The 24522-nt window shown below is 41.7% G+C and overlaps 1 protein-coding gene across 5 annotated transcripts in view; it reads right to left on the bottom strand.

Annotated features, from left to right (window-relative positions):
- LOC118379987 (GPI ethanolamine phosphate transferase 2-like) overlaps positions 1-24522 on the bottom strand; it is a 129347-nt gene that overhangs the window by 71676 nt on the left and 33149 nt on the right. For 3 of the 5 annotated variants that reach the window (XM_035766987.2, XM_052511832.1, XM_035766995.2), the window contains 3 exons: positions 18210-18348; positions 16486-16698; positions 103-320 (listed from right to left, as the gene is read on the bottom strand). In XM_035766987.2, the coding sequence (XP_035622880.1) occupies positions 103-320; positions 16486-16698; positions 18210-18348 (570 nt within the window). Of the gene's footprint in view, positions 1-102; positions 321-5962; positions 7298-14854; positions 16315-16485; positions 16699-18209; positions 18349-24522 lie in introns of those variants that run through there. The other 2 variants (XM_035767009.2, XM_035767001.2) reach the window with 2 other exon arrangements.

Raw genomic sequence — 24522 nt, 5'->3', positions numbered from 1 at the left:
GGGTACAGATCTAGGATCAGTTTCCCTTCAAGCGTAACCTTAGCAATTCGTGAGGAAAATTACAAACTAACAAGCATCTAGGGGCGACACCCCAATACCCACCTGGAAGACAAGGACCATGCCCACCACCATGGAATATATGTCATATTTGCCCAGCTGTTTGCTGAGGGCTTCGCTCATGGCCCTGAGGGCCTCCAGGTACTGCTTGAACACCTTCTTCCCCATGTTGGTCAGCACCTCTGATGTGTTGCCCTCCACCACCAGCTTCACCCAGTTACCATGGGACTTCTCAGCCACACGGAACTGCTCATAGCCCTCCTCTGTGGGAGAGATATGAGAGGAGGGAGAGAGAGATGAGAGGAGGGCGAGGAATGGAAGGTGTAATGACAAAATGTGGGTTTGTGATATAATATGCATATGAATAAATCAATCAATTACACATCATGAACAATAAACTACTGCAAGTCGCACACGTAGACAAAACATAACTAAATGTATCACCTTTAAAGACTATTGTATATATTTAAAATTACACAATGACATGCTAATAGTTAATCCTGTGGTAGAAAAAAAACACAGGTAATCATTTACACATTTACGCTCAAATAATTTGCGTTGGAGACTTGGAGTAACGCATAATCAATCAACTGCACTTAAATGAAGTGGGCCAACAGTACATTCACTCCATATCATTTGTATGCAGGTGTATAGCTCCATTAGCATTGAGGTTGCCAACTCGGATCCAATTTATAATGGTCAGGATTAGGGTTGCACATTATGGGGAATATTCAGGAGGTTGAAACTTTCCGTGGGCGTGAATGGGCTTCAGGCAGAAGTCTTCACGCTTTTTGATGCATTTCAGAACTACAGTTTCCTCTGCTTGGAGCAACAGCGAAGTGGGCAGGGCAGTACGGATTTCTTCTCTTACATCTGCAAGCAGAGTCTGAACATCAGACAGGATGGCATTGTCTCCCTCAATCCGTGCAATGGCTCCTGCTATATGTTTCAGGAGTTTCAAGCTGCTTACCAATCTCTCCAAAATACATCATCCAGGAGCATCCTCTTGATGGGGCTGTCCATATCGGCAGACTGTGATATGACCACTTCCTGGAGAGACTGTTTCCCCTCCAGGAGACTGTCAAACATGATGACAACTCCACCCCAATGGGTGTTGCTGGGCAGATTCAATGTGGTGCTCTTATTCTTCTCACTTTGCTTGGTGAGGTAGATTGCTGATATAACTTGATGACCCTTCACATACCTAACCATCTCCTTGGCTCTCTTGTAGAGTGTATCCATTGTTCTCAGTGCCATGATGTCCTTGAGGAGCAGATTCAATGCATGAGCAGCACAGCCAATGGGTGTGATGTGAGGGTAGGACACCTCCAATTTAAACCAAGCAGCCTTCATGTTCGCAGCATTGCAAATACCTTCTATGGTCCAAGATAATAATAAATAATAATATATGCCATTTAGCAGACGCTTTTATCCAAAGCGACTTACAGTCATGTGTGCATACATTCTACGTATGGGTGGTCCCGGGAATCGAACCCACTACCCTGGCGTTACAAGCGCCATGCTCTACCAACTGTGCTACAGAAGGACCATTGATGTTTGCCTTCAGCTCATCTGCAATGTAGAGACCAGTGTGTCTGTTGTCCCTTGTGTCTGTGCTCTTGTAGAATACTGGTTGAGGGGTGGAGACGATGTAGTTAATTATTCCTTGCCCACGAACAGTCGACCACCTATCAGAGATGATTGCAATGCAGTCTGCTTTCTATATGATTTGCTTGACCTTCACTTGAACTCAGCTGAACTCTGAATCCAGCAAATTAGTAGATAAAGCATGTCTGGTTGGAGGGGTGTATGCTGGGTGAAGAACATTCAGAAATCTCTTCCAATACACATTGCCTGTGAGCTCCAGAGGTGAACCAGGTGCACACAATAGCTCAAGCAAGACATTCATCAGTATTTCTCTGACTATGTTCCTCCATTCAGTCAAAAACACTTCTGATTCCAGGAGGACCATGAGCTGTTCCTATCGATAAGGTATCGGATTCATCATTTTCACCTCTAAAAGAAGTAGAGGGACTTTTGTCAGAGGTTGATTGTTGTGAGTGCTGAGGGAACTTCATGCACTTGGCCAGATGATTCTGCATCTTTGTTGCATTCTTCACATATGATTTGCGACAGTATTTGCAAATGTACACAGCCTTTCCTTCTACATTAGCTGCAGTGAAATGTCTCCACACATCAGATAGTGCCCGTGGCATTTTCCTGTAAATATTAGATAAAATGAGTTTAAAAAAAACAACAAATACAATTTCATGTACAGATAAATAGTTAAGCAGTTAGATTAAACAACTCCTTTGCAAGATACATGTTTTAAAATTAAACATGTATGGAATTAGCAGGCTCAAGCAAGCTAAAACCCACATGGTAGCAAAAACTCACTTGCAGAAATTGTTAAGTTAAAAATGATTTAAACACACTTTGCCATAGGCTACTATTCACTAGTTAACAGAAAATAATGTATGTCATATAAAATATATTTACCCCACCTAGTATTGTAATAAAAAATTACCAGAAAGCATGTAGTCCTTGGCTCAGACAGCATAGTAGTGTGGGCTCAATAGCATCTCATTAGTGTGCAAGATCTTGAGAATCAGCTGTACATGTGATGGAAGAATGCACTGTGCATGCAGAGTGCAGGGTGGACAAACAAAAACCCACAAATTCTGACAAACTCCAAGCATTGATTATGCAAGAATGGGCTACCATCAGTCAGGATGTGGCTCAGAAGTTAATTGACAGCATGCCAGGGCGGATTTCAGAGGTCTTGAAAAAGAAGGGTGAACACTGCAAATAGACTCTTTGCATCACCTTCATGTAATTGTAAATAAAAGCCTTTGACACTTATGAAATGCTTGTAATTATACTTCAATATTCCATAGTAACATCTGACAAAAATATCTAAAGACACTGAAGCAGCAAACTTTGTGGACATTAATATTTGTGTCATTAAGCACAGGGGTGGCAGCATCATGTTGTGGGGGTGCTTTGCTACAAGAGGGGCTGGTGCACTTCACAAAATAGATGGTATCATGAGGTAGGGAAAACTATGTGGATATATTGAAGCAACATCTCAAGACATCAGGAAGTTAAAGCTTGGTCGCAAATGGGTCTTCCAAATGGACAACGACCCCAGGCATATTTCCAATGTTGTGGCAAAATGGCTTAAGGACAACAAAGTCAAGGTATTGGAGTGGCCATCACAAAGCCCAGACCTCAATCCTATAGAACATTTGTGGGCAGAACTGAAAAAGCGTTTGTGAGCAAGGAGGCCTACAAACCTGACTCAGTTACACCAGCTCTGTCAGGAGGAATGGGCCAAAATTCACCCAACTTATTGTGCGAAGCTTGTGGAAGGCTACCCAAAATGCTTGACCAAAGTTAAACAATTTAATGGCAATGCTACCAAATACTAATTGAGTGTATGTAAAATTCTGACCCACTAGGAATGTGATGAAAGAAATAAAAGTTGAAAGAAATCTCTCTCTACTATTATTCTGACATTTCACATTCGTAAAATAAAGTAGTGATCCTAACTAACATAAGACAGGATATTTTTACGAGGATTAAATGTCAGCATTTGTGTAAAACTGAGTTTTTAAATGTATTTGGCCTACGGTGTATGTAATCTTCCGACTCCAACTGTACATACATAATGCGGTGAGACTCGAGTCGCCCCATCAGCTGGAAGATGGTGTCCCTTTTTAATCAGTGTCAGAATGGGAGAGCGGAGGGATGTTGAGAGGCGAACCCTCAGACTGCTGCTCTCTCCCTCCTGTGAGACTGACCATCAGATGCAGGCACCATCAGCCCATGATCTATTACCGGTGTGACCATGTAACCTACCTCAAATTTGGAAATATAATATAAAACAATGGCCCGAACAACAATGGATTGGAAGGGTAATTCAAGCAAAGCCAATATGCGGTCATAATGTATTGGGCCTATAACTTACTGCACAAACCTCATTGCTACAGTACTGTTTGTATTTGGTTAATGTTGCATAGGCTTATTTTTAAATGATGCATTTTGACTCAGGAAGTGATCTTGACACAGAACAGGTTGGTGGCCACTGTTCTAGAGTTTTTCCTGTTAACACTATCAACGTTTCCCTTTACTGTGGCAATTGTGATCGAATCATTGTAATATTAGCCACCTTGAATGCAACATACCAAAACTAAATGAATTATTGAAGAGATTTTGCTGTAGGCAGAAAGCATCAGAGTAGGATTCTATTACATAAACAAGCACAACTCAGCCAATACTCTACACAGACCAGTGCGGCATAAACAAATCTGAGCTGCAGGAGGCCTATATGCAAATAGACCTTTGCCATATATGGATCTGTGCCATTTACATTGAACTGGACTGTGTTCACAGCATTAGCTGTCATGAGTAGATGCACTTGTTTTGAGATCAAAGTGAAAGCTGCATGTACCACGTGTGCACATTTTGTTCATATCCTTTGCTCGTGAGTGAGTTATTAGCCCAGTTATAGATCATTTGTAGTCAGCAATAGGGGAGTGATTGCTTCCTACAAGAACACAAAAAGTGTACATTTCTACGCATCTTTGAAAAGCGAGTCAGGTAAATAACATTTTTTTTCGTCTTAACGGGGCAGTGTTGTATTTTGAGACAGGATTGAATAAGCTAAGTAGCCAATATGTAGACAGTATCATATGTTGTCTGGTTCACTGTAATAATGGTATGGGAATAATAATGCATTTTCATTTTGTAAAGTGGCTTCTTGCATAAAACAACACAATGACATATTCAGTCACCTCCTTGGTCTGAAGGACAAATGGATGAACAGGTTAATGTCAAGCCCTGCATGTTTCTTTCTGAAGTCTCATGGAATGTAGGTCTAGATTGAACACCACACATTGGCTTCTACTGTAGGCTGAATGATAGTACAGCTATTTCCAGGTTAAAATGTTATGGGATGCATTTCCTCTATTGTTTTTTTATGTTAGGCCACTCTAGTAGGTCTAAATTATCATCAAATAGCCACAGAAGCCTACATCGCCACTGTTAAAACTAATGTAACTGGATACAGCCTCAGTGTTCACAGTAAACGCACGCTGAGTTTGCACAACATTTTCACAACATTCAAGCTTGCTCTTAACAGACCTGAAATTTGCTCGGTGATGAAGAAATGACAGGGAACATTGACAGTGACCATGGTCATTTGGCTGACAAATAACAGTTATCCAAAATTGCATGACCATCACAGCCCTAACTTTGGGATCAATGACATTCAAAAGTAGAGTATAATATAGAACAGCCTTTCTTCGTTTAGGCTTTATTCTAATGCTCTAGAATTCACACTACTTGACTTTTTCCTGATCTGAATAATATGAGCATAACTATGATAAATGGTGATTGTGATTATGTCAGACACGGGAATGGAGGTGGAAATATTAGAGCCTTCAGCAATGGGCATGAATAAAACAATACAGATTGCCCTCTGTCAGAAAGAAAAGGAAGAGGGATGGGTCAGAAGATAGCTGAAGGCCACAAGATGCCAGAGGTTATTAGCAAACCAAAGATAAATTAAAAAGACAGAGTGAGAGACATAGGCTGTATACTCTAATGTGAACTTTCATTACCCTATAGTAGTGCTGAGCGATTAACTGACATTTCGGTGGTTTTTAAACAACTAATGACGATGTCAGTTTAATTATTTGAATTCCATTTTGTTTTTGTTCAACTAAAGATAAATCAGATCCAACCTGAACTGTTCAATGATGGTATTCAGCAGTCATAAAAGTATTCCCTTATTTACTTTGAAGAACTTCTAAAATAGTGATTTTGTCAGACAGCATAGGCAGCAGCTTTATAGAGATGAGATGACTTAGAATGAAATAATAGTCTTCAAATAAAACAAATGTGATATACACATCAACTGATATATTTTAAAGTAATGTAACCAGTTGTACTGCTAAACACCAATTACACAAAACAATAACAAAATCATTAACTCATTCAGTTACTGTACACTACACAGGGCCCACTTTCCATCCTGCTCTGGATTTCCCCAAAAGAGAAGCGACGATGACACATCATCCATTTGGCGCCCTTCAACTTTCATTTAATTCATTGATCATGTGCTAGGAGAGATGAATGCCCTAGCCTGTCATGGCCCAGGTTTTTTATTCCCTCTCCACTGTCTCCTAATGGGACTATTATGGCCCTTACTTTCCTCATCGGGCAGCCAGCTAATTGCTGCAGCCAGGCTCCACTCAGAATGGAGAGGGCAGAGAGAAGGCAGGAAGGAGAAGGACAGAGAGAGAATGAATATCTACAGCCTAGAGAGAGAGAAATAGAGAGATGACTGGAAACGCAGACAGCTCTCTCTAGGCTGTAGATATTAATTCTCTCAATGTCGTCCTCCCTCCCTTCTCTTGTAAGTAAGCATTTCACGGTAAGGTGTACCCATTGTATTCGGCGCATGTGACAAATACAATTAGATTTGACTTGAGAAAGAAAAAGAGAGAGAGCAAGGGAGAAGGAAAGCAAGAAACAGGGAATAGGACAGAACGGCAGAGAGGCGATCAGGGAGAGAGGGAACGATTAAATCTTGAGAAGTCAGTATAGGTACAGGCGATACAACCCATGGCATACCATTAGTCTTCTCCTGAGCAGTATTTAAAATGGACAACATCTATTTTGTATACTGCACAGCCAAACATATTTCATGTACTAGCCTTTCGTTAGTCTCGAAATAACAACCATTTGTACATTGATAATGCCTACTATTAATAATTAAATTCTTCAGTTATCCTAATTTTGGGAAATGTACAGTTCATTACAGCATATTTTAACGAAACAATGGTTTAGCTTTCGCTGAATCCACAAAAGATGAGACAAGTCAAACATTCTTTGAAAAACATATCAAAAGAAGTGGGACTTGTCAATGAGGCCGAGGGCAGCCCTTCACCTGTAGTAGGTTACATCATTCCAACCAGTGGCGGGTTTCTTCAATAATCAATCCAGTCATATTGCTGAGTCATGAAACCATCAGTGTTATTTTTGCCCTCCCACTGAGGTGGTTGGCAATGTTTTTAGAGAGGGGATGCCACAGCACTTAGGACAGAAATGAGCCCCGTCAGCAAGAAACCAAACCTCGGGTGCCCTCCTCTTCCCCTCATCCACAGCTCCATACCTCCACTCCAGAGAAACAAATAAATAAGCTCAATCAATCAACCACCAGCGAGACAGATTCCTGCAGACAAAGGAAAGAGGGGGAAGTGCTGTATTGCAGTAAGAAGTACAGGTTCAATGAACTGATGGCTGGGCTAGGTAAAAAAAAAAAAAAAACATTCAACTAACTTTAAAATAACATTATTTCCGCACAGGGAGAAAGCATGTTTGAACTCAGCCTAATGTGTAGGAGAGATTTTCTTTGAATCGCACTGTATTTTAGATTAACTCTCTTCAAAGTAATGACTCGGGGACGTCGGGTTTGACATGAAAGCTTCTTTTAGTAATAATACTTGTTCACATTACATTTAACAACTTTAGATTCTACAGAGCAATGCAGGTAAGATGCTAGCGGAAAGGTCAGCTTAATCACTTTGCACCTGCACATAACTGGCGCGTTCTCTCTCTCATTCCTGTCGCAAAAAGCGTAATTCAATACTAACCAATACAATTACATATGTAAATAACTGTAAAGAAATGTCTTTAGATACAGCTCAATTAATTAATTTAAACATTAACTCTGTAATACATTAAAGTTACAACACTGTAAGCATTGGTTTTGTTGAGCATGTGAAGAATTCAAACGTTAATGTCCCACAAAGTAAGAATACATTTCAGTTCCTTAAATAGGACCCTGGATTGTGGTGGTTGTTTCATCTCCTAATCTAAAAATGTAGATTACAACACCTCTGTTCTATCCAGCATGAGTATTGTCATGATGTTGGCCTGGGGGTTGGTTTATGACAGTCATAAATACCTCTTCCCCCCTTTTTCCTCTCTCTACCCTACTAAGGTTACATTTGCAAAATGCCTTGGTTAACATAGAGATTCTGGGAACATCAGAATGTGGGGGGAAATGAACTATATTCTGGTAATCCGAACAATTGAACATATGCAGTGGTACTTAATGAATATGATGTCAGTTCGGTTGTCATCTGAAACATTCTCATCAAAGATAAGATGACATAAACTCCACAGTGGAAAGTCTATACATCAGAGTTATCAGATTCACATGGAATTGTTGTTCAATTTAAATGTTTGAATATGACATTTTTCGTGATGGGATGAAATGTGATTTTAGCTTCTAAAATGTGAGATTTGGATTTTCATAAGATAGGGCTGCTCACTCAGTGGCCCGCCCTGTGAAGGGACAAAGGCTATACATCTTTTCAAACACACCCTCCTCTTCCTTCCTATATAAGCTCTTGACTACAACATAACTATCTGTTCCACAAATATGAGATGACGATCCCATGTCAGAATGGTTCAGAAAAAACTACAGAACGAAGCCAACATCATCAGCATGAGCTTTGGTTGCGAATTGAACTCTTATTCACGACAGAAGTGATACCTCCTAGCCGTTGAGTTAGCGACCGCAGCTGCAAACGCAGGTTAGGAAGGAACAGACAGAGTATCCCATCTACCACACAACGACGTTACTACAACTTATCCAAGTGGCCACCAGAGACATTCTCCAAAGGACAGAGGACTCGGTTTGGCAACACGGCCTTCCACCTACCACCAACCTACTGAAGTGCAACTCAGAGTAAATATTTATTGCATTTTCCTTTTCCAAATGGGCGGTAATTTAGAATGCATAAGATACTGTATTTACGATAGCACAGCTTCTTCCCTTTGTTCCCCAGTCTCCCGCTCTTTCACTCAAACCCGCCCCTTTTCCTTTGTGTAACAAGCTGTCATATCTGTTCCGCCCGCTAGGGACGTTTCCTATGACGTAAAGAATTATCCAGGTATAATTAATTCTTTGCATATGTTATTCTGTTTGATTAGTTAGGTATTTAGTAAATAAATAATTAAAACCCAATTTTGTATTGCTGATTCAACTTGTTAGCCAGGATTCTTGCAGATAACCAATTTACAACTTTTTGGCAGCTTTTACACATTTGGAAGTGCCATGGACTGGACACTACTTTCCCTTACATATACTATGTGGTGACTGGGGATATACTATTTTAAGTAAAAGAGGTCATCTACAGCTGCTATATCCATTTTTGGATAGGTCTAGGCACGTCCGTCGTGAGATGGCTGTTTGCGTAGAGGTCTTTGCACGTCCGGCGTGAGATGGCTGTTTGCGTAGATATCTAGGCACGTCCGGCGTGAGATGGCTGTTTGCGTAGATATCTAGGCAAGTCCGGCGTGAGATGGCTGTTTGCGTAGATATCTAGGCACGTCCGGCGTGAGATGGCTGTTTGCGTAGATATCTAGGCACGTCCGGCGTGAGATGGCTGTTTGCGTAGATGTCTAGGCATGTCTATTGTGAGATGGTGTTTGTGTAGATGTCTAGGCATGTCCATGGTGTACACAGGAAGAACAAGGATGCTTTGAGGTTACTATCTCAGAGTTGTAATAGCCTCAGGAACTAGACTTAGGTCCGCTGCTTGTAAAGGAGAATCACTATGGAAACTGGCAAATGAATAATTTGCTGAATAGGCAGCAGTGTGGACAAGGGCCTTCGTGGCAGCCATTTTAGGTTGAAATCAGAACAGTAATTTAAGACCTGTGTGAATTATCATCTCTCTTGGCAGCAGCTAATGGGGATCCTAATAAATACTAAATACTCTTGAGCTACTCTACTGCAATCTAAATTTGCTTTAAATTACAGTTGCACTAAGCAGCCACTGATTGATTAGCATGCATTTTTCTACTGTAATGAGCATTCATCACTCAGAGGCCCATGGGGTGACCTAAGAACAGCTGAGTCCTGAAATAAGAAGAAGGAGATGAAGGGGAGAGGGTGGCGGTGAATCGATAATCAGATTGACTTGATTCAAATTTTAACAGCTGTGAACATAGATGATAATCAACGCTGACTTAGGGAGTTGAAGATACACACTTGGTAATTAATAAGCTAAAACTCATATGATTAATTTACGGTACAGTGCTCAAAATTCTCCAGTTCATCTAGGATGATTATACTCTTCTTACAAGCTAAATCAGTGGAAATCTTCCACAATGCTGTCATAATATCACTGAATAGGGAATATGAGCTGAATAACATCACATCTGTTTAGGGCAGTGTTCAACGTACCTGCAATATATTGAGAAATACTGCTTTACAATTAAGTCTGCCAGGTAACACAGACAAAGTGATTAGACTCTCATGAAGTTGTGGTGTATGTGGTGTTGTAGTCAAAATCAATAATGAATAACTTTACTCACGGTTCAATGCATGTCATTTATCGAAATACTCAGGTAATGCAAACGTCTTGAACTGTGGCATGTAGAACTGTGTCTGCGTGCATGCGTATGTGTGTGAGTGTATGTCTATGTTTGCCTGTGTGCATCTATGCGTGTGGTATTTAGATGGCGTAGCGCACGGCGAGCACATAGAGGGCATGTTCTGACCTGACCTCATAGTTTCACTTTGGAATTTGACGTAATTGGATGAAAGTCAATATTTTACCAATTCATATCACGTGGTTCCAGGGTTAATTCCGTGTGGTTACAAGGTTAAACATAAACTGAAAGGGTTAAGTTTAGGTATTTGTTTTGAGTGCTTAAGGTTAGGGCTAAGGCTTGGTGAAGGCTTAAAACAAAATAATTAAAAACAATGCGCTGTTTACATGAAGTATCATCAAGTACCCTCCCTGCTTGCTAGAGAATGGTGAACTGCCGTGGCAGAGTGGTCTAGGCTGCGCTCTGATTCTGAGTGGCAAAGCGGTCTAAGCAGCGCTCTGGCTCCGAGCGGTGCGACGGTCTAGGCAGCTCTCTGGCTCCGAGCGGTGTGACGATCTAAGCAGCTCTCTGGCTCCGAGCGGTGCGACGGTCTAGGCAGCTCTCTGGCTCCGAGCGGTGTGACGGTCTAGGCAGCTCTCTGGCTCCGAGCGGTGCGGCGGTCTAAGCAGCGCTCTGGCTCCGAGTGGTGCGGCGGTCTAGGCAGCTCTCTGGCTCCGAGCGGTGTGACGGTCTAGGCAGCTCTCTGGCTCCGAGCGGTGTGACGGTCTAGGCAGCTCTCTGGCTCAGAGCGGTGCGGCGGTCTAGGCAGCTCTCTGGCTCAGAGCGGTGCGGCGGTCTAGGCAGCTCTCTGGCTCAGAGCGGTGCGGCGGTCTAAGCAGCGCTCTGGCTCCGAGCGGTGCGGCGGTCTAGGCAGCTCTCTGGCTCCGAGCGGTGTGACGGTCTAGGCAGCTCTCTGGCTCCGAGCGGTGCGACGGTCTAGGCAGCTCTCTGGCTCAGAACGGTGCGACGGTCTAGGCAGCTCTCTGGCTCAGAGCGGTGCGACGGTCTAGGCAGCTCTCTGGCTCCGAGCGGTGTGACGGTCTAGGCATCTCTCTGGCTCCGAGCGGTGCGACGGTCTAGGCAGCTCTCTGGCTCAGAGCGGTGCGACGGTCTAGGCAGCTCTCTGGCTCAGAGCGGTGCGACGGTCTAAGCAGCGCTCTGGCTCTCTGGCGGTGCAGTGGTTTAGGCAGGTCTCTGGCTCTGACTGGTGCAATAGTTGAGGCAGCCTCTGGCTCCAAGTACTACAGTGGTCAAGGCAGCTCTCTGGCTTTGAGCCTCGTGAGTTCCAGCCCAGTGCTATGCCATAATTTTACATTTTTGGGGGGTGAGCGCCGTCGATGGCATATATCGACGTACTCAAATGTCTGAATTTGACATCTCTTTGTGTCCAGCCTGTGTTTTGACACACATTCACCAATACGAATCTTCATTGTGAGACTTGACGTTGATCAGGTTCAAGTACTCTGAGGAGAGACACACTCATGCACACTCACGCGCCCACACACAAACACTCACTAACTCACGGCCACACACTCACACACACAAACACTCACTAACGCCCGCACACGCCCACACATCATTCCTAAAGCCAGCTAGATCAACACATCATTCTGAAGCCAGCTAGAACATCATCATTCTGAAGCCAGCTAGATCAACACATCATTCTGAAGCCAGCTAGATCAACACATCATTCTGAAGCCAGCTAGAACAACACATTCTACAGCAGGAACAAACCCTACCTCAAAATGAATATGGAATATGTTCCTGTACATTTCTATATAGTTGGAACACCAGCAGAAAATCATCAAGGGATTCTGACATACCACAGTGCTAAACTTTACATAATCAACATGGGAAACCTGGGGAAATCAAACCCACAAACCTGGAATTGTAGGCTCCATGTTCCAACCTAGTGAGACCTCAGAACCACTATTACCTCAGTGTAAATTTACAGTAGTAAACGTTGTACAGAATGTACAAAACATTAGGAACACATTCCTAATATTGAGTTGCACCCACTTTTGCCCTCAGAATATACTCATTTAGCCGGACTATGGACTCTAAAATATGTCAGAAGCGTTCCACAGAGATGCTGGCCATTGTTATCTCCAATGATTCCCACAGTTGTGTCAAGTTGGCTAGTAGTGGATTTCTACTACGAAAAGCTTGTTCCATCTCATCCCACAGATACTGAAATTGTATTGAGATCTGGCAAATGGGCAGGCCACTGCGGTAAGCTGAATTCACTACCATGTTTGTAGAACCACTCCTGGACAATCCTAGCCTTGTAGCACGGGGCATCATCCTGCTGAAAAATCTAGTCGCACATGAACAAATGTACCTTATTGGCAAATATGCTGTGGCATTTAAACGTTGCTCCAATTTTATCACTGAGCTCAACGTGTGTCATGAAAACACACCCCACACCACCACCACGATGGATGCATGTACTCGTGTTTTTCTCCATACACGAGTCACCCACCAGCGTGAAACAGCAGGAACCGGGATTCATCAGTCCAGGCAATGTTTTTCCAATTCTCCAGTGTTTTCATTCCTTAGACCAATGCAGCCGCAGTTTATTTTTGCTGAAATAAGTGGAACTCTAAGGTCGTCGGCTGCCATACCCCATTCGTGTCAAGGTATGACGAGCTATGCATATTTTTGGCGCTAATGTTGTACTGGACTGTCAGTTGACTAACTGTAGCCCATTTGTTGCTCTGCACAATGCGTCAGCCTCCTTTGTCCTCTTTCATCAATGACCCGTTTTCGAGTACTGGCCTGCCGTTGCCTGGATGTCCTTTGGGTGGTGGACCGTTCTTGATATACACTAGAAACTGATATACACTGGAGTGTCAAAAACCCAAGCAGCATTGCAGTTCATGACACACTCAAACCGGTGCGCCTAGCTCCTACTACCATACCCCGTTTAAAGGCACTTACATCTTTTATCATGCCCATTCACCCTCTGAATGGCACACATAAATGTCTCAATTGCCTCAAGGCTAAAAAATAATTTAACCTGTCTCCTCTGTTTCATCTACACTGATTGAAGCGGATTTAACAAGTGACATCAATAAGGGATCATACACTATACCGTACCAGTCAAAAGTTTGGACACACCTACTCATTCAAGGGTTTTTCTTTATTTTATACTATTTTCTACATTGTAGAATGATAGTGAGGACATCAAAACTATGAAATAACACATATGGAATCATGTAGTAAACAAACAAAAAAAGTTATATTTTTTAGATTCTTCAAAGTAGCCACCGTTTGCCTTGAGAGTTTTGCACACTACTGGTATTCTCTCAACCAGCTTCACCTGGAATGCTTTTCCAACAGTCTTGAAAGAGTTCCCACATATGCTGAGTACTTGTTGGCTGCTTTTCCTTCCCTCTGCGGTCCAACTCAATCCAATCCATCTCAATTGGGTTGAGGTCGGGTGATTGTGGAGGGCAGGTCATCTGATGCATCATTCCATCACTCTCCTTCTTGGTCAAATAGCCCTTACACAGCCTGGAGGTGTGTTGCGCCATGCTGGTTAAGTGTGCCTTGAATTATTAGTAAATCACACAGTGTCACCAGCAAAACCCCCCACACCATCACACCTCCTCCATGCTTCACAGTGGGAACCACTCATGCGGAGATCATCCGTTCACCTACTCTGCTTCTCACAAAGACACGGCGGTTGGAACCAAAAATCTCAAATCAGACCAAAGGACAGATTTCCACCGGTCTAATTTCCATTGCTCGTGTTTCTTGGCACAAGCAAGTCTCTTATTATTATTGCCGTCCTTTAGCAGTGGTTTCTTTGCAGTAATTCAACCACGAAGGCCTGATTCACGTAGTCTCCTCTGAACAGTTAATGTTGAAATGTGTCTGTTACTTGAACTCCGTGAAGCATTTATTTGGGCTGCAATTTCTGAGGCTGGTAATTCTAATGAACTTATCCTCGGCAGCAGAGGTTACTCTGCTTTTTCCTTTCCTGTGGCAGTCTCCATGAGAGCCAGCTTCATCGTAGCAATTTGTGGGTTTTCCGACTGCACAAATTTTCTGCATTGACTGACCTTCATGTCCTATAGCAATGACGGACTGTCGTTTCTCTTTGTTTATTTTAGCTGTTCTTGCCATAATATTTGGTCTTTTACCAAATAGTGCTATCTGTATCTGTATACCAACTAGAGGTTGACAGATTATGATTTTTCAACGCCGTTGCCGATTATTGGAGGACCAAAAACAGTCGATACCGATTAATCGGCTGATTTTTATATATATTTATATGTGTAATAATGACAATTACAACAATACTGAATGAACAATGAAAACTTTTATTTGAACTTAAAATAATACATCAATAAAATCAATTTAGTCTCAAATAAATAATGAAACATGTTCAATTTGGTTTAAATAATACAAAAACAAAGTGTTGGAGAAGAATGTAAAAGTGCAATATGTGCTATGTAAGAAAGCTAACGTTTCAGTTCCTTGCTCAGAACATGAGAACATATGAAAGCTGGTGGTTCCTTTTAACATGAGTCTTCAATATTCCCAGGTAAGAAGTTTAGGTTGTAGTTATTATAGGAATTATAGGACTATTTCTCTCTATACCATTTGTATTTCATTAACCTTTGACTATTGGATGTTCTTATAGGCACTTTAGTATTGCCAGTGTAACAGTATAGCTTCTGTCCCTCTAGTTAGCGTGCGCTAACTAGCTAGCCATTTCACTTCGGTTACACCAGCCCCATCTCGGGAGTTGATAGGCTTGAAGTCATAAACAGTGCAATGCTTAACGCACAACGAAGAGCTGCTGGCAAAACGCACGAAAGTGCTGTTTGAATGAATGTTTACGCACCTGCTTCTGCCTACCACCGCTCAGTCAGATACTTGTATGCTTGTATGCTCAGTCAGATTATATGCAACGCAGGACACGCTAGATAATATCTAGTAATATCATTAACCATGTTTAGTTAACTAGTGATTATGAATGATTGGTTTTTATAAGATACGTTTAATACCAGCTAGCAACTTACCTTGGCTTACTGCATTCGCGTAACAGGCAGTCTCCTTGTGGAGTGCAACGAGAGAGAGGAAGGTCGTTATTGCGTTGGACTAGTTAACTGTAAGGTTGCAAGAGTGGATCCCCCGAGGTGACAAGGTGAAAATCTGTCGTTCTGCCCCTGGACAAGGCAGTTAACCCACCGTTCCTATGCCATCATTGAAAATAAGAATGTGTTCTTAACTGACTTGCCTAGTTAAATAAAAGGTATGAAATAGATATATATACATTTTAAAAATCTAATGTAATTTATTTTTTTTTAATCGGCAAATCGCCGCCCAAAAATACCTATTTCCGATTGTTATGAAAACTTGAAATCGTCCCTAATTAAATCGGCCATTCCGATTAAATCGGTCGACCTCTACTATAGACATAAATGCATGCAACACCCTGATACATTGAGCGCTCAAATCTCCAACATCTGAATCGTGAGGTAAACAAATTTCTGTTTTAGGAAAGTAAAAACCAATAAAACAATAAGCTATAATGTTTTGATTATGCGACACATCGAAATATAATTTTCTTCTGGCTTGTTTTATGTAATTTAGCAGTTTTTAAGGATTGATAATTTGGCCAATATCACTCGTTTATTGATGGCAGAGGTTTCTTTCCCTCTCTCGTTCTACTCTTGGATCCGAATGGGTCTCTCAGATCAAACCAGCATGGGTCCGTTTGCGCCTGTTTTTCCACATGCCATTTCGTTATGGTTCTGACCGTCCTTGGGTCCATTCGGAACCGGTCTCCTTTAAAAAAAAAAATGTTTTATGCATGTCTGGTTGGATGGGAAAGCCACGGATTCATTTTGGACCCGTAAAGGACCTATAGTACACATTGACTTTGGGAGGCTGGAAGCTGATTTAGCCTTGCTCTGATCTGGCACTACCCCTGCACTGACCCACACTATTCCCTCTTACCTTTCTCATAGGCTGGCATGCTGTCCTTCAGCAGGTAGCTCAGCTGGTGGCCGTTGAGGTGCAGAAAGCGCAGCTGGTCCCTGAGCGAGGCCTCGTCAACCACGGGCTGAATGAGTCGGCCCACGCTGTTCTGGGAGATGGGCAGGCCCAGACCAAGAGCCAGGGTCGGGGTCAGGTCCACCTGCTCTACTGTTGATGGTTTCTCCATCCCTACTGTTTATAAGGAGTAGAAAGAGTATCTCAGGATATAGAAACAAGAGGAAGCAAGGAGGCACACATGCACAAGACAGACAGAAATGCGTACGTACATTCACATACGTATACAGTTGAGAAATTAGGTGAAAAGTCACAGGAGCAGAACATATGTACCGCATCTCTAATCAAACCCTACTAAACCCTATATATATATATATATATATATATATATATATATATATATATATAAATAATTCATGCTGTGTCCTGCTTTTAGGTTTGATAAAAGCTCAAGCTTAAATCCTGCCAGTTGAGTTGACAGGACAATCCAGAACACAAGCTCTGTGTCCATCATGTGTCGGAGGTCCTACAGTACAAGTTACTGTACCAACTTGTCCATCATGTGTCTGAGGTTCTAAAGTACAAGTTATTGTACCAACCTGTCCATCATGTGTCGGAGGTCCTACAGTACAAGTTACTGTACCAGCCTGTCCATCATGTGTCCGAGGTCCTACAGTACAAGTTACTGTACCAGCCTGTCCATCATGTGTCTGAGGTCCTACAGTACAAGTTACTGTACCAGCCTGTCCATCATGTGTCCGAGGTCCTACAGTACAAGTTACTGTACCAGCCTGTCCATCATGTGTCTGAGGTCCTACAGTACAAGTTACTGTACCAGCCTGTCCATCATGTGTCGGAGGTCCTACAGTACAAGTTACTGTACCAACCTGTCCATCATGTGTCTGAGGTCCTACAGTACAAGTTACTGTACCAGCCTGTCCATCATGTGTCGGAGGTCCTACAGTACAAGTTACTGTACCAACCTGTCCATCATGTGTCTGAGGTCCTACAGTACAAGTTACTGAACCAGCCTGTCCATCATGTGTCCGAGGTCCTACAGTACAAGTTATTGGACCAGCTTGTCCATCATGTGTCTGAGGTCCTACAGTACAAGTTACTGTACCAGCCTGTATCTGCCAATGCTTAATTTCTCAGCCGGTCTCTCAGTAAAATCTGATCCACCTGAAATAAACCTATGTAGATGAGAAGTGATCTAGAAATAGACGTAGCAAATAAAGAAACAATTATCACATTCACACCAACGGCCTCGAACACGTTTGTCACAGAGCGGCGAGACGTTAATGAGCTCCTCTTCACACAGTGCCAAGACGTCACTGTTTCTCAGTGTGAGAGCTCAGCTGAGAGACAGCCGTGTGTGTATGTTTGTGTGTGCATTTCTTGTAGCCTTTATTTAACAGGCATGTACGTGTGTGGCACAGGCGCTCTGGAGTAGGCCCTTACATATCAAAAGTCATGTTAATCCTCACTTAACCACATTTTTCCTAGGTGAAAACAAATGTAAATAGACATATTAGTGGTGGGCCGTAACTACAATATTTTCACTATACTATTATGGATAAGTGTTGTGATAAGCATTTGAACACCGGTGTGCATGTGCCTACTTCAGCAATGACACCAAGACAGACTGACAAACAGACCCTCGGGATAACAGGAGAGCCAATGCTTACCTTTCTTCTTGAAGGCGGGGCTGATGAGCACCAGGGGTGTATTGACCTCATGCTCAGACGAGCCCCCGTGGCTGCCCGTCTCGGACATCCCGTGGTCCCCACACAGCACCAGCAGGTAGGGCAGCGCCCCCTCTGCCTCCTAAGGGGAAAAGGGAGATTTAAAGTAGCATCTCATTTTAACAGCTCATAATCCAGGGACTACGGAGTGGCTCAGCGGTCTAATGCATTACGGTGCTTCCGGCATCACTACAGACCTGGGATCAATCATCTCATCGCGCTCCAGCACCTCCTTGTGGCGTGCCGGGCACCTGCAAGCTGACCTCGGTCATCAGTTGAACAGTGTTTCCACCGACACATTGGTGCAGCTGGCTTCTGGGTTAAGTGGGCTGGTGTTAAGAAGCATGGTTTGGCGGGTAATGTTTTGGAGGACGCATGACTCGAAGTTGCAGCGATGAGATAAGATTGAAATTGGGGAGAAAAGGGGGGTAAAATATATATTTTTTTGAAACAATCTGTTAACTCTTACTCAAATAATGTTATTGACTTGTCCTATACTTGTATTTGTTACCAAGGCATACATTTCAGAGAAAAAAAAAACCCAGACCCCCACCTCAAACAGACCGTTTAAAAAATGCTTGCCATTTCCTCAGAGGATGACGTCATGTTTTAGGCTGAGACGTCCAGAAGAGGGGATTTATCAGGAAGAAAGTGTGGTATTCAAAAGGCAATAGAATTGCACAGACAGGGCAGGAATAGGGGTTGTGGAAATATGTGTTTGAAATAGAGTCCTGCTGCTGGAAGAAGTAGCCTCGCCTCATATCCTCCCTTCACTGGAGCGAAACAGTGGAGTTTCCAAACAGCTCCTGAGGGGCTAGGCTCACTCTCTAGCTCTCTCCTCTGGGAATGAAAGGTGGTTAGCTCCGTTTCACTTCAAAGACTCCCTCAGCCACTCTCTTCCACGCAAGCCTGCATCCTTTAGCAGCCAGCGCAAGCTAACAAAAGCCTGAATCTCTGCCAGTTTAGCTGGTTGCCCTAACAGAGCCAGCTAACTTCTTCAACTCATTGGCATTTCATGTTACAGATGTAGGATCTCATTGGCATTTCATGAAGAGGAAAGAACTTATCCCAGCCATGAAAGCTGCCAGAGTGCATAGGGACATTGCTTACATCCGCTATGACAGGCTCTTTGTCCACCCTCCCTCCCAAAGGCATAGAAGAGATGAGAGAGCCAAGACTATGTGTTACTAGCTTCAACCCTACAGCACCCCCCTCCCCCAACTGATTCATGGACTGCTGAATGGGTTATTTTCTCTTGCTTTGTTTATTCTTTTCCATATTATGTCGATCTCTGATAAGCTACCCAAGAAAGGGCTAAAAATAGTCCATATTAATATATGTAGCCTGATATCCATAACATTAAAATATTAGCCATTTCTGAGACTCACTTAGATAATTAATTTGATGATACAGCAGTAGCAATACAAGGATAACACCTACAGAAGAGACAGGAATGCTTATGAGGTGTTGAGATATAAACGTCCTCTCACTGTCAACTGCGTTTATTTTCAGCAAACTAAACATGCGTGAATATACACACATATTACATACACATTAATATCTATACACATACATCATCTCAGCAAAAATAAATTTCCCTTTTTCAGGACGCTGTCTTTCAAAGATAATTCGTAAAAATCCAAATAACTTCACAGGTCTTCATTGTAAAGGGTTTAAACACTGTTTCATATACAGTTAATACAGTGTGATTCAGTTAATTCAATGTGAAATAATCTGTCTAACAATTGTTGGAAAAATGACTTGTGTCATGCACAAAGCAGATATCCTAACCGACTTGCCAAAACTATAGTTTGTTAACAAGAAATTTGTGGAGTGGTTGAAAAACGAGTTTTAATAACGCCAACCTAAGTGTATGTAAACTTCCGACCTCAACTGTACATACTGGTACAAAAAATCTATTTAGTCTCAAATAAATAATGAAACATGTTCAATTTAGTTTAAATAATGCAAAAACAAAGTGTTGGAGAAGTGAAAGTGCAATATGTGCCATGTAAAAAAGCTAACGTTAAAGTTCCTTGCTCAGAACATATGAAAGCTGGTGGTTCCTTTTTACATGAGTCTTCAATATTCCCAGGTGAGAAGTTTTAGGTTGTAGTTATTATAGGACTATTTCCATTTGTATTTCATAGACCTTTGACTATTGGATGTTCTTATAGGCACAATAGTATTGCCAGCCTAATCTCGGGAGTTGATAGGCTTGAAGTCAAACAGTGCTGTGCTTGAAGCATTGCGAAAAGCGGAGGAAAGTGAGGTTTGAATGAATGCTTACGAGCCTGCTGCTGCCTACCACCGCTCAGTCAGACTGCTCTATTAAATATCAAATCATAGACTTAATTATAATAAACACAGAAATACAAGCCTTCGGTCATTAATATTGTCAAATCCAGAAACTATAATTTCGAAAACAAAAGTTTATTCTTTCAGTGAAATACGGAACCGTTACGTATGTTATCGAACGGGTGGCAATCCTAAGTCTAAATATTGCTGTTACATTGCACAACCTTCAATGTTATGTAAAATTTTGGCAAATTAATTACGGTCTTTGTTAGGAAGAAATTATTTTCACACAGTTCGCAATGAGCCAGGTGACCCAAACTGCTGCATATACCCTGACTCTGCTTACACTGAAGGCAAGAGAAGTGCCACAATTTCAGGCACCGCATTAATTATATGCAACGCAGGACAAGCTAGTTAAACTAGTAATATCATCAAACATATGTAGTTAACTAGTGATTATGTTAAGATTGATTGTTTTTTATAAGATAAGTTAAATGCTAGCTAGCAACTTACCATGGCTCCTTGCTGCCTACACTCGGGTAACAGGTGGTCAAGCCTGCCACGCAGTCTCCTCGTGGATTGCAATATAATCGTCCATAATTGGCATCTAAAAATGCCGATTACCGATTGTTTTGAAAACGGCCCTAATTATTAGGTCGACCTCTAATATATACACACACACACAACTGTTCAAAAGTTTGGGGTCACTTAGAAATGTCCTTTTTTTTGTCCATCAAATTGATCAGAAATACAGTGTAGACAATGTTATTGTTGTAAATGACTACTGTATTATAGGGTGTTGCTATAGACTACTAAGTGCTAACAGTCATTATCTACATAATGTGTGTGAAATGCTTGATAGTGAAATGCTTGATAGTGTATGTGATGTAAACAGCGAGGTCTACGTTCTTGGGGATCTGACTGGTTTTCATCTAGCTCAAGTGGAATCTGCTCACTGTAACCAGTGCCTGTAATCTGGTTCAGGTCATTAATCAACCTACCAGGGTGTTTACAATTACTACAGGAACTGGATCATACATATGAATTGATCACATTTTTACTAACACTATAGAACTTTGTTCTAAAGCTGTATTTGGACCCATTGGATCCAGTGATCGCAATATAGTGGATATATCCAGGAAAGCTGAAGCTCTAAAAGCTGGGCCTAAAATAGTGAAATATTCTGTTGTGACTTATGTGGATGACGTTAAACATAATTTGTTGCTCTGATGTGATTAATAAGGAGCATCCAGACGCTGTACTTAATACATTTTTGATTATTGATAAACATGCACCTCTTAAGAAACTGACTGTTAGAACTGTTAGGGCTCCATGGATTGATAAGGAATTGAAAAGTTGTATGGTTGGGGCAAAAGGAGTAGCAAATAAGTCTGGCTCTACATCTGACTGGCTGACTTAGTGCAAATTGAGAAATTATGTGACTAATCTCAACAAAAAGAATAAACTATATTATGAAGCCAAGATCAATGATATGAAGAATGATGGGAATAACTTTGGAGTAGTTTCAATGAAATTATGGGCAGAAAGACAAATTCAAATCCATCTTTCATCGAATCAGATGCCTTATTCATCACAAAACCATTTGATGTTGCGGATTATTTAAATGATTACATTTCCCAGAGAGATGTTTATTTCCGTCGGCGCAACGCATCTAGAAACCTCGTGGCTTATCCGACAAATACAATGCTCATATCCCAAAAGAGCCATGTTTCCGTGAAACAAAGAATGTTACAATCTCTGATGTCTCTCTGAAAGGCAACCCTTGCCCTAATTTCATCTACCTTGTTGTCTAGAGACTGGACATTGGCGAGTATTATACTCGGAAACGGTGGGTGGTGTGCACGCCTTCGATAGTCTGACCAGGAGGCGACTTTGTTTTGGGTTGGCGTATGGGATTATATCCAATGTCCTGGGTGGTGGTCTGGACAAAGGATCCGTTTCGGGAAAGTCGTATTCCTGGTCGTAATGTTGGTAAGTTGTGCTTATATTCAATAATTATTCCCGGCTGTATGTAATAGCACTTAAGATTTTCTGGGCTAACAATGTAAGAAATAATACATTTTAAAAAATAATACGGCATAGTTTCGTAGGGCCTCGAAGCGAGACGACCAACTCTGTCAGCGCCATCTTGCTTATTTCTCAAGGTAATTGACCGTTAATGAACAAACGCGTTTAGCATCCCCAGGCATCCACGCATACAAGTCACTGATGTGCACCTTTGGAACGTCTACATTTTAAAAAGTAAATTTAATATACACCATCACAATAAATCCATTATTTATTTGAGTTATTATAAGAAACATTATGAAATGAAGAAAATGTAATTCAGAAGAACAGAATATGAGTTGGCCTACTGTATGTTACCTGGCTGTGTGCCATGCCATAGGCTGTAGGCTAGTTTATTTAGCAGACAAGAGACTGTATGCTTAATGACATTCCATTACTTTATATTATATGATTGTATAGTAAGAAGAATATAATTGAACTTAGCTGGAAAAAAATAAAGGATATTTTTCCCATTGCGGAGCGGGTGCATATATGAAGTGTGTATGCTGAGCGTAAAAGTGATTATTTGAAACAGGTCCTATATGCTAGATTTAGAGTTATTTGGCAACTTAGAATGTCTTAGGGGCTGCAACTATAGGCGACTGATGATTTCAGAAAGTCACAATAAAAGCTGTGCTCCGTTCCTTGCATCAGGCTGCACATAGTGTTCTCTCATCAAGTGATCTTATCTTCACTCATCAGACTATTCTCAATTTAATCTAGTCTTTACTAATACGTCAAATTATTTTGTATTTAGATTGTCCTATTATGAAACGGGCATGAACACGGGCAGGGGGAAAAAATACATGTCAGCAGTATGCACTCGAATAGCTGACTCATGACTTTTGGTGTGGTGGTAATAGGGTCACCTCACCAAACACAATGACCAAATACAACGCTGTTTCTCTGTAAACAAATGAACTAACTTGGAGCATGCTTATAGATAAGGGCACTCAACATTTACTGCACTGACACAAATTACTAATGATTGGTTGAAAGACATTGAATATAAGATTGTGTGAGCTGTACTCTCAGATTTCAGTGCAGCCTTTGATATTATTAATCATAACCTGTTGTTGAGAAAACTTGTGTTATGGCTGTTTAACCTCTGCCATATCATGGATTCAGAGCTCTCTATCTAATAGAACTATAGAGGGTTTATAGAGGGTTTTCTATAGAGGGTTTTCTTTCATGGAAGATTCTCTAATGTCAAAAATGTAAAGTGTGGTGTACCGCAGGGCAGCTCTCTTGGCCCTCTACTCTTTTATATTTTTTACCAATGACCTGCCACTGGCATTAAACAAAGCTTGCGTGTCCATGTATGCATCAGCAACCACAGCTAGTGAAGTCACTGCAAACCTAAACAAAGAGTTGCAGTCAATGTTTGAATGAGTGGCCAGTAATAAACTGGTCCTGAACATCTCTTAAAACGAATCATTCCCTAAATTGTAGACTTCAGCTGAATCTGGTAATGAACGGTATAGTTGTTGAGCAATTTTAGGAGACTCAATTACTTGGTTTTACCTTAGATCACAGGTATCAAACTCATTCCACGGAGGGCTGAGTGTCTGGTTTTTGCTCTTCCCTTGTACTTGATTGATGACTTAAGGTCACTAATAAGTTAGGAACTCCCCACACCTGGTTTTCTAGAGCTTAAATTACAGGAAAAAAATAAAACCTGTAGACTAGGCCATTCATGGAATGAGATTGACACCCCTACCTTAGATTGTAAACAGTCATGTTCAAAATATACAGGTTCAACAGTTATAAAGAAGGTGAGTGGTCTGTCTGTGAAAGATGATCTGCTTTTCTGATACCATACTCCACAAAGCAAGTCCTGCAGGCTCTGGTTTTATCTGGATTATTGTCCAGTCTTTTAGTCAAGTGCTGC

The sequence above is a fragment of the Oncorhynchus keta genome, chromosome 4, assembly GCF_023373465.1.
Source record: "Oncorhynchus keta strain PuntledgeMale-10-30-2019 chromosome 4, Oket_V2, whole genome shotgun sequence".
Classification (NCBI taxonomy): Eukaryota; Metazoa; Chordata; class Actinopteri; order Salmoniformes; family Salmonidae; genus Oncorhynchus; species Oncorhynchus keta.
Note: the sequence above shows the minus strand (reverse complement) of the source record. Positions and strands in the feature narration are given on the sequence as shown.